This window comes from Protomyctophum parallelum (genome assembly GCF_964188405.1).
Source record: "Protomyctophum parallelum genome assembly, chromosome: 10".
Taxonomy (NCBI): Eukaryota; Metazoa; Chordata; class Actinopteri; order Myctophiformes; family Myctophidae; genus Protomyctophum; species Protomyctophum parallelum.
In genome coordinates this window covers 47972789-47984304 of record NC_139704.1, presented here as the reverse complement: position 1 = coordinate 47984304, position 11516 = coordinate 47972789, and the positions used below count along the sequence as shown (strand labels likewise).

The 11516-nt window shown below is 43.4% G+C and overlaps 1 protein-coding gene across 1 annotated transcript in view; it reads left to right on the top strand.

Moving 5' to 3' along the window:
* Positions 1–1890: 1890 nt before the first annotated feature.
* Positions 1891–11516, top strand: part of LOC310865874 (zinc transporter 6-like) — a gene marked incomplete at its 3' end in the record, with an annotated part of 28008 nt that continues 18382 nt past the window's right edge. Inside the window, exons 1-3 of the mRNA XM_083775082.1 lie at positions 1891–2183; positions 4445–4491; positions 9136–9222. Coding sequence (XP_083631208.1) covers positions 1916–2183; positions 4445–4491; positions 9136–9222 — 402 coding nt within the window. The 5' untranslated portion in view covers positions 1891–1915. The remainder of the gene's footprint in view (positions 2184–4444; positions 4492–9135; positions 9223–11516) is intronic.

Here is an 11516-nt window from a genome sequence, read left to right as displayed (position 1 = left end):
CTATGCATAGGTCCATAATGTGTTTCTTACCCTTTTCTGCTGCTGCAAACAGCAAAGCCAACGCATACAGCTGACTACACGGACAGCTGCCACCGAGAGCAGAATTGGTCCACTATCTGGACGTCGTGTCCACATGCTGAGCTGTGCTGTTACTGTATAGGCTATAGCCTACTCTACTATAGTCTTTTTTTTTTTTTCAAACTTTGAACTCTGAAGTCCAGGGATCCGTTTGCTTTATAGATCACCTAAATATATTGGTGCCCCTCGATCGCTTCACACGGGTGTGCGTTCCTGCCTCCTGGGAGTCTGGGTGTTCCGGGGGACACCTGGGGACGCCCACACCGGGCCGGCACCCTAACCGCGTTCCTGTGGGTCGACTCTGGAATTCCCGGGGACCCCCACACGGAGTTGCACCACTCATTTCACACAGGTCTTCTTTCTTTTCACGTTTGTAAAATGAAGGCATAGACAGACAGACAAACACATTTATTTATTTTATTTTGTTAATTTGGCAAGCTTTGGCAAATGAACCATAGCCATAGCCATATAGACTGGCCCATGTGAAAAGATTATGCCGGGGTCCCCCATAACAAACTGATAGTAAACCATTTTAAGTTGATATGCATTAGACCACGGACCCTCATTTGATTGATATCGATGACCCCCTAAATGTATACTGTAGTATCGAGCATGCATATGGAACCAAATGTATATTTTGGTGTATATGTTTCTTTTCCCTTTTTGCTTCCTTTATGATGAATTCCTGTTCTGTTCTTTAACTATATAGAAGTGTCTATTTGTACGTCTCTAAATGTTTTGATGAATTGAACATGGTGGACCCTCTTGTAAACAAGTGTAATGCTTAATTGGGTCGTCCACTCACAGTTAAGTTGAGTTAACAGTCTTTGTATTGAGTTTGTGCTTCAAATGTACTGTAATTCTGCAAACTGTTAATAAATATTTCAATCAATCAATCAAAGGCCTGGGGGGTCCCCGCCCGGCCAGAACACACATTGAGAACCACTGCATTATAAAACATTGAAAAACGGGATTTATTATGAATGGAAACCCTTCATTATTATGACACCACCCAGGGGGCGTGGCTTCTTTGGCACGTGGTTTTATGTTGACGTCTCAGAGCCAGTGTTGCCATGTCTGCGTATTATAAGCGATATCAAATAATATAAAATTCAATGGAGATTTGTTGGCATGCAAAAACATACGATTATACATTGCCAAAGCAATTGATTGAACTTGGTTGCAACTTTTATTAACAGTATGCAGAATGGGACTTGGGTACATTTCAAACGAAAGCAAAACGCCACCGTGATAAAGTGTTTCACCATTTTCAATTCATCAGAACATTTAGAGACCTACAATTATACACTTCTATTTAAAAGAACAGGAAATCCATCGTATAAAGGATGATTTCGTCAAAATATACCGGTAACAAAAAATCATCATCCTGATCCTACATCATCTCATGAACTGGATTTATGTGATTGGTTAGTCGATTTGCTCGTCTACATATGACTACATATTTCCCTTCATTGTCAATGGCATTTAATGTTTGTGTTGCCACAAATCGTCATATTTCAGGGACATATGACCTCCTTTCATTGTCAATGGCAAATATGAGACGTGTGGGGACAAAAGCTGTACAAGTGTAATACTTTATGGTGTCGTTCACTCACAGTGGACAGTTTTTGTATTGAGTTGTACTTGAACTGTACTGTCTGTACAGTAATTCTGCAAACTGTTAATAAATACTCATCAATCAAAATGTGGGCTTGTTTTCATAGACGTGGTTGCCTGTTTCTCTCCAAACAACCTGGCCACACTGAGAGGAAGTAGCTTGCTTGTTATTCTTTTCCACCTAGCAGAGAAGAGGAAGAGGGAAGTGGAGACTAGAGAGATGGCGATGGACGGACTGTCACTGATGTCCACGTCCTCACAGCACCAGCACCACGGTGATGCTGGAGACTACTACCCCAGGAAGCTGGGCCCCAAGCCCGACGTGGTGCCGTCCGGCGTCACGGAGAGGAAGCTGGGCCCGCTGGGGGACCACCACCATCACCACCACGGGGACCACCACCACCACCACCACCACCACGGAAACACGCCCGACATGGTGTCTGTGGACGTGCTCAACCTGCAGCAGCACCACCACCACCACGACTCGGGTCTGTTTGTTTATGTTAGCATGCTGCTAACGGCTAGCCCAAGGGACCTCGGCTTTTCAATGTTAATGTGTTAGCATGCTGCTAACGCAGGCTATAGCGGCTAGCCCCAGGGACCCGGCTTTTCAATGTTAGGGTGCAGTTAGCATGGTGCTAACGGAGGCTTTAGCGGCTAGCCCCAGGGACCCGGCTTTTCAACGTTAGGGTGTTAGCATGCTGCTAACGTAGGCTAGCCCCAGGGACCCGGCTTTTCAATGTTAGGGTGTTAGCATGCTGCTAACGTAGGCTAGCCCCAGGGACCCGGCTTTTCAATGTTAGGGTGTTAGCATGCTGCTAACGTAGGCTAGCTCCAGGGACCCCAGGGAGGTTTCAATGTTAGTATGTTTAGCATGCTAGTTGTTAGTGGTTAACGGCATAGACGTATAAACAGAAACATATTCATTTTTTAATATCTATGGTTAACATCTATGGATGTCATTGTCATTCAGTGGTTGGAAGAAAGTGCTGTCATTTTTCACTTTATTCAATAAAACATATTACTCTTAATAGTAAAGGTATCAACACCACAGTGTAGACATACCCTGTTACAAGTAAAAGTCCTGTATATGGACAATACTCTAAATTGACAAATAATTAATAACACAAGTAATAGCACTGCCAAGGCAGTTGTAGCAGACGAATAAGAAGTACAATATTTGCCTCTGAGATGTTAGTAAAGCAGTATAGACTATAGAGTGTTCTACTGGTATGTATAGACTTGGTATGTAGATCTGCTACTTTGGAGTATTTTGTGTGATGCAATTAAGTAGTAGTCATTTATGAAAAACGACACCAAAACACAGTTTTCTGCCCGACAGCAATGATGCACAAACTACTTTCCTGCACATTGTAGAAGTCGACACTATGAGTCAGTGTTGATGTTGATGGGGAGGCAGTGGATCAGCGGTAGCCGCAATTTGCAACTCTAGATTTTTTTACAATCTGTTGAATCTAGAGTTGCAATACCCTCCATCCACTTCCTATTCATGATTTTCGGTTTCTGATCTGCTGGTCTTAAATGACGTTAAACTCACCAACATTGCAGCTGTAGTCCAAGCTTGAATTATCCTCTTTCAATCTGCCGAGCTTGTTTTTCATAAAAATCCACCGTAGACATGTTATGAGTTACTTTCTGTCCAAAATATTCCAAGAGTGACATTTCCGAGCCGCCATTTGTATTTTTGCAACGTGCCGTAAAACAAGATGTGAGGGGGAGCGCTTGTTTAATAGAATCTTACCTGCGCAGGTAAGACACCCAAAGAAGAGGCAGACACAGTGCGACGCCCCATCACACGCAGCCTTCTATTAAACAAGCGCTCCCCCTCACATCTTGTTTTACGGCACGTTGCAAAAATACAAATGGCGGCTCGGAAATGTCACTCTTGGAATATTTTGGACAGAAAGTAACTCATAACATGTCTACGGTGGATTTTTATGAAAAACAAGCTCGGCAGATTGAAAGAGGATAATTCAAGCTTGGACTACAGCTGCAATGTTGGTGAGTTTAACGTCATTTAAGACCAGCAGATCAGAAACCGAAAATCATGAATAGGAAGTGGATGGAGGGTATTGCAACTCTAGATTCAACAGATTGTAAAAAAATCTAGAGTTGCAAATTGCGGCTAGATCAGCGGTAGAGTGGCCGGATGGGAACCGCAAGGTTCCCAGTTCGATCCCTGTGGGCTCCCCCAGAGTTAGTGTAGAAGTGTCCTTGAGCAAGACTCTGAACCCATAATTGCTCCCGATGTGCTGGTTGGTGCCTTCATTTCATTGTGTGTGTGTGTGTGTGTGTTTGTGTGTGAAATGCACAGTCTATATAAAGGTGTGTGTGTGTGATTGTACAATTGTCTATATAAAGGTGTGTGTGTGTGTGATTGTAATGCACAGTCTATATAAAGGTGTGTGTGTGTGATTGTAATGCACAGTCTATATAAAGGTGTGTGTGTGTGTGTGTGTGTGTGTGATTGTTTGTAATGCACAATCTATGTAAAGGTTTATTAATGTGTGTGTGAATGGGTGAATCTATGTAAAGGTGTATTAATGTGTGTGTGAATGGGTGAATCTATGTAAAGGTGTATTAATGTGTGTGTGAATGGGTGAATCTATGTAAAGCGCTTTGGATAAAAGCACTATATAAATGCACTGTTTAGTTAATGTTGTGCTGATGTTGTAGTTGTTGAATGATGAGCGATACTAATAGTTGTCTCTTGTGTTTTCTTCCACAGAGGTTCCCATGCACAGGAAGAAACAAGAACAGGACACATATGTTCTGGTAAGTTTAATTAAACACATAATTATGTTCTGGTAAGTTTAATTAAACACATCATTATGTTCTGGTAAGTTTAATTTAACACATCATTATCTTCTGGTATAAGTGTGCCGCCAGCCTTTTCCACCTGCAATTATAGAGGTTTACAAGACGTTAAATGATGTTTATTAATAATAAATCATCTGTGTAGCATGTTTAGTTCCACCGCAAACTCACACACATGACAAGGTACAAACATTCTGAATGTCTAGTGTAGCAGCTGCTTGTGAATATTCAGTAGCTGACTGACGGAAAATGGACTTGGATTTCATGCCGGTCCGGTTCCGTTCGGGTTTTCCGGTCCGTAGCTAAACTAAAAGTATTGGTGCTGTCTGTCTGTGCGTGTCTGTCACTCTGTCGGATCTAAACGCAACGACAGGACATGCGACCTATAACAAGATCGCTGATATTCGTCATGAAAGTTCAGCAATCCGAAACTACTTTATCGACACATCACAGTTTTAGTAAGTAATAAGTAATAAGAGTTGTAAGTAAGAAATTCGTTTTTGTGCATAGTTCCCATCCCAAGAAATACAAGAAATTAAAGAAGGGGGGGGGGGGGGGGGGGGGAAATAAAGTTTGAGCGCTTTTTTCTAAAAAAGTAAAGGGTTTCACATAACTTAGCAGCTTGTTTCACAAACAGCGCAGCTGTTGGGTTTCTCTTATAGGGTTTCTCTTATCTCAATGAGTCACCCTGTTGCTGTTGCTCAATGACCAATATCGAGAAATCTATACCAATATAGATTATAGTCGAAACGTCACAAGGAGAGAAACACAGTAGGAACGCTGAGAGGGAGACGGTGTAAGGGGAGACATACAGCAGGAATGCTGAGAGGGAGACAGGGTAGGAGAGACAGACTGTAGGAACGCTGAGAGGGAGACTGTGTAGGAGAGACAGACAGCTGAGAGGGAGACAGTGTAGGAGAGACAGACTGTAGGAACGCTGAGAGGGAGACTGTGTAGGAGAGACAGACTGCAGGAACGCTGAGAGGGAGACAGTGTAGGAGAGACAGACAGTAGGACAGCTGAGAGGGAGACAGTGTAGGAGAGACAGACTGCAGGACAGCTGAGAGAGAGACAGTGTAGGAGAGACAGACAGTAGGACAGCTGAGAGGGAGACAGTGTAGGAGAGACAGACTGCAGGACAGCTGAGAGGGAGACAGTGTAGGAGAGACAGACTGTAGGAACACTGAGAGGGAGACAGTGTAGGAGAGACAGACAGTAGGACAGCTGAGAGGGAGACAGTGTAGGAGAGACAGACTGCAGGACAGCTGAGAGGGAGACGGTGTAGGAGAGACAGACAGTATGAAAGCTGAGAGGGAGACAGTGTAGGAGAGACAGACAGTAGGACAGCTGAGAGGGAGACGGTGTAGGAGAGACAGACAGTAGGACAGCTGAGAGGGAGACAGTGTAGGAGAGACAGACTGCAGGACAGCTGAGAGGGAGACGGTGTAGGAGAGACAGACAGTATGAAAGCTGAGAGGGAGACAGTGTAGGAGAGACAGACAGTAGGACAGCTGAGAGGGAGACGGTGTAGGAGAGACAGACAGTAGGACAGCTGAGAGACAGACGGTCTAGGAGAGACAGACAGTAGGACAGCTGAGAGGGAGACAGTGTAGGAGAGACAGACAGTAGGACAGCTGAGAGGGAGACAGTGTAGGAGAGACAGACATTATGACAGTGTAGGAGAGACACTGTAGGCAAGCTGAGAGGGAGACAGTGTAGAGGCTTGCAATTCGGTCCATTTTAGTTGCATCCAGGGCTCGACAGTGCGACTAGGTACTCGCATTTGCGACTAAAAATATCACCGTGCGAGTTGTAAAATTAAATTTGTCGCACAGGTGCGACTACAGGATTTGACCATTCAATCGTGATAAAGAGAAGTCTCTGTCTACAGCAAGTGCACATTCTATAGTCGCGGTTCTATACCTAAATCTATATTTCTGAACGGCGGTGTCGTTCGCCAAAAAGAGCAGAGCTACAACCTAACAACGTGTCGAGGCTCAATGCGGCGTTCATTTGGAGATCTGTCCCCTTTGCAACCACCGCCCCGCCCCTCCCTCTGTTGCTGCTCAGTTCTCTTCCCCGTGAGCACTGAGCAGCGGAGCGAACGCAGCAGGGTAGCACAGAAGACAGGAGTTGCTAGGACCCCGACACGTTGAATACTAAAGTTATTTAGAAAGTTTGTAATGTTAAAACATCACTTGATATAACTTTTAACCAAACGTGGGTGAAACAGCGTGCAGCCGCGCACGTAAAGAGTGCACGTGCACACGCACATGGAGTAGACTGATTGATTGGTATACCAAAACAACACTTGCTTAGCACCTCGCTAAAAGCGTGTGCGCAGCGCAATACGAATGACCGACCTGGCTGGATATATTATTAGTCAGTGGCTAGCTCAGGTCCATAACTCTAAATGCAACGCATTAGACTAGAGCTATGGACCAGAGCTAGTCAGTGGCCTCACTGGCCTGCATAACGAGCAACGTAAAAAAGGCAAAGATCCCCCCCACCACCTCCTTCCACCACGCCGAGGTGTAGCCTATATGTCCGATGTTCTGTCTGAACTGAAGCAGTCAGAGCCAAGGAGAATGTTACAATACTAATTCACCATTGAGTAGCCTCTGCACTGTCTAAATGTCACACTCACATGATGGAACAGCAAGATAAAAACGGATAGTCTGTCTGTCCATCCATTCATAAAATGAATTTACTATATCTGCAATTCTGCATACCAAACTAATAGTCTATCAGTATAAAAACAAATTGATTATATAGATTATATAAAAAATAATATGATATCCAGATGAATATCAATATTGTGATCATTTCTGAAAATATATTGTGATATAATATTTTGTCATATTGCCTGCCCCTACCTCATATCACTTTATTAAAGAAAGATCACACCTGTGTGAAGTGAGGGGCACTCTTATCATCATACATCATGGTTTAATTTACGTCATCATTATTGGAATTTTGACCTAATTTCTCCGTTCATTGTCAATGGAAAATATTGAGACGTGTGGGGACTAAAGCTGTATATAGGAGGGGCTAGCGCCCCTCAAAAACACATTATTTGATAACTTTTCATCGTGCTCCTAAAATAATTTGTGTGCTACTAGATTTTTCAACTTAGGCGCACACGTGCTACTTGAAAAAATGCTAAGCGTCGAGCCCTGGTTGCATCGATCTTACACACCCCAAAATATTATCGGCAACGTCAAAATATAATTGGCAACATTTGTGTGATTGCAAATAATTCTGGTTCGACCAAAAGGGTCGCAAAAACAAACTTTCACAGCCCTTTGAGCTGACTTTAGGTGAACTGCTGCTGCATACTGTATGAATGTAGCCTGGAGACAGTTCAGTCTCGTTGGCATGACGGAGCACAGACTTCGCTGAGGGCTGTATTATTTTTCAAGTTAGACAAGTTAAGTCGATTTACGAGTGTGAGCACTCCTTCGGCTCTGGGCCGTCTGTATCGCCATAGACACAGAAAGCAAAGGTAGACGTCTCCTTCGGCTCTGGGGTGTCTGTACCTCCATAGACACAGAAAGGTAGACGTCTCCTTCGGCTCTGGGGTGTCTGTACCTCCATAGACACAGAAAGGTAGACGCCTCCTTTGGCTCTATGGGGCGTCTGTATCTCCATAGACGTAGAAAGGTAGACGTCTCCTTCAGCTCTGGGCCGTCTGTATCTCCATAGACACAGAAAGCAAAGGTAGACGTCTCCTTCAGCTCTGGGGCGTCTGTATCTCCATAGACACAGAAAGGTTCTCCTTCGGCTTTGGGGCGTCTGTAATATAGACCGGTCTCACAGTCACAGGCAAAACAGTGACACTTGGTTTTGAAAACCAATGCAATTTTCGTGCTCAGACACAGGTAGCCAGCCAGCCAGCCAGGCACACACACACACACACACACACCCAAAGCTACTTAATGAAGAGGTTGCACCTCTTAAAAAAGTAAAGCATTGAGTTCCATACTGTGATGTTGTAGGGAGTCTGAAAGGTGAGTGTTATACAGAAATACACCACTAGATGGCGGAGCAACTCAAGGTTTGGTCTTTGGACAAAGAAATAATAAGTGTTCTATGCCAGTGGTTTTCATCCCTTTTCATGTGGAGGTCTATTATTTATTCAGCATTTAAACCACGGACCACCATTTGATGAGATGCAGCCTCTCAGACCCAACACTTTATCATTGGATAAGATTTTGTATAATAATATGGTACCGTTAGGGGAGATAATAACAGGCAAACATTTGATTAAAAAAAGAACAAATCTTCTACATTGTCTAAATTGTGTAGACTTCTTGTGAATTAAGTAATGCGCATATTAAACAATAATTTAACTCTTGAGAGTGTAAAATTAAACCATATGGACCCGGGCTGTACGGGACCATTTGGGTTTATTTTAGGCTCTCAAGAGTTAAAGATCTAATAAGGGTCCATTTTAGTTACCATCTCTCTATCTTTTAGCTATAGGGCCCACCTGGAACCCCCTCGAGGACCACTGGTTGAACACCACTGTTCTGACGCCTTGGTTTGTTTTATGAATGTTTGGATGTTTTCTGAATGTTGTCGTTTCATCCATCCATCCAGGGAACCATCCACCCGTTCAGGAGGACTCACAGGTCGCTGTTTGGAAAAATGTCCCAGGAATTCAGACTGGTGACCTCGGATAGACGGGTAAGGGGGGGGGGGGGGGGGGGGTGTGTGTGTGTGTGTGTGTGTGTGTGTGTGTGTTTGACTGTAATGTTGCATTTTGAGGTTCCTTGTAGGGGTCAAAAGTCAAGTCTGCTGCAGTAAAAAAAACTAAACATAAAAGCAACATTTTAATATAATGGAACATTACAGTAAAACTGTTAAAATAACAGCAGGGAAAACAACAACAACGCAGATTTAAAACTAAAAGCGAGTGAGTGTAGAAATAGGTCTTCTCTTGAGCTGTGCTTTGAAAAAGTCTAAGCTAAGTCGTAGTGGGAGTTTATTCCAAGCTGTCGGCCCGCAGAAGCAAAAGGCTGCTTCAGTGTATTTGTGTCATTTTAGGCGCACGGAGCAGGGCACACAGGCAGGCAGTCATAGAGGTAGGAGGGTGCAAGACCACTGAGAGCTTTAGAAACAACGTAAAATAACGTAAAACAACCGGGAGCCGATGTAAAGAGGCTAAAACTGGAGTAGTAATATATTCTCTCATCTTAGTTTTTCTTGACCCATTTAGGCCTCAATATTTCATGTCAAGGACCCCAGAAATTATATGCATTTGGCCACAGACCCCCATCTGAAAATATGTTGTTCCAGGGACCGCCCCCCCCCCCCCAGCAGCAAAGATTTGAGTTATTCTGAAAGAATATACATTCAGAGATTTGCGCCACATTTTCAAGATTGTATAAAAAATAGCAGATCTACAAGCTCATAGCGCACTCGGTTGTAGTCTGTCAGTCAGTTGTTTTCTTTGGCATGCCAGAAAGAAAAGAGCATTGCAGTCATCAATCGAGAGAAAAGAATTGCGTGGATCAACGTGTTTTTTTTTGCCTAATGTTTCCAAACGTCTCCCATGCTGTCGGTGGGTCAGTATGAGAGGCTTTATGACAGGGGTGGGCAACTTTGACGATGGAGAGGGCCACTATATTTCCACACTCACTCCCTAGGGCCATATATTACTGTCGTAGCAAAAATAGCCAATCTACAAGCTCGAGCTTGTAGATTGGCTATTTTTTCTATATATTCAAATTGGAATCCTGAAAATTTACATTTTTATGTAATTTCAAATGCCTTTAAAGGAGAATTCCATGCTAGAAGGCTTTCTTACCTTTCTTTGTAGTCGTTACGTCCCCACCAAAGAGGTCCAGGTGTTATTTTGTAAAAAAGCTCCTTATTGGCTATTTCCCCTACCACAAGCCCTAAATGAATTGCATTGAATTGAATGGGGCTATGGGGTGTTGTGCTAATTCACTTATTTCCATCACTCAAAATTATAATTTCTTTGAATATATCCTCTCTTCATAATGTAAATATTATCCCAAGCGGCACACTTTACTACTTCTTTCGATGGAAATAAGCGAATTAGCATAACACCCCATAGCCCCATTAAATTCCCATTCAATGCAATGCAATTCATTGAGGGCTTATGGTAGGGAAAATAGCCAATAAGGAGTTTTTGCACAAAAAAAACACCTGGACCTCTTAGATGGGGACGTAACAACTACAAAGGAAGGTAAGAAAGCATTCTAGCATGGAATTCTCCTTTAATTATACGTGTGTTGAGCATTGAGCTACTAATTTAGACTGAAGTAATTAAAGCAGGTCATGTTTGCCTGTTGTGGAATTGTAAACGGCTGGAACCAATATTATATCAGTATTCTGATATTAACCTGAGGGCCACATTAAGTGAAGGTGGGGGCCGCATGTGGCCCCCGGGCCACCAGTTGCCCCCCCCTGCTCTATGATGTAAATGGAGGCTTTATGACGCTGCCGTACTGTTAGTATACATTACAGTCTCTCTGCTTAATGTCAGGGATTAGTAAGGTCTCCTGTGTGTGTGTGTGTGTGTGTGTGTGTGTGTACAGTACACACATTAACCTAGTAAGACCTGGAAAGCATCTGTGTCACTTTAGCGTTTAAACCACATTAACCACATTATTTAAAACTTTAGCTATTAAAAAATAGCAGCTCTACAAGCTCATAGCGTGGCACAGAGTGCCACCGAATCTGCTATTTTTTAAAAATTCTGAGAATCTTTGACTATATATATCTTTCACAGGGAATGTTTTTAACTCCGATATTTGCTTCTGGGGGACGACGACAGAGGGCGGGGGGGGGGGTCTGTGGCCAAAAACAACATTCTGGTGGTCGATTTTTCTAAAATAGCAGACCTACAGGCTCGTAGCGCGCCACTCGGTGGCGCGCTACGAGCCTGTAGAGCTGCTATTTTTCAATAGCTAAAGCATAACATAATGCTATAACACCAAAAAGGGGTTCCC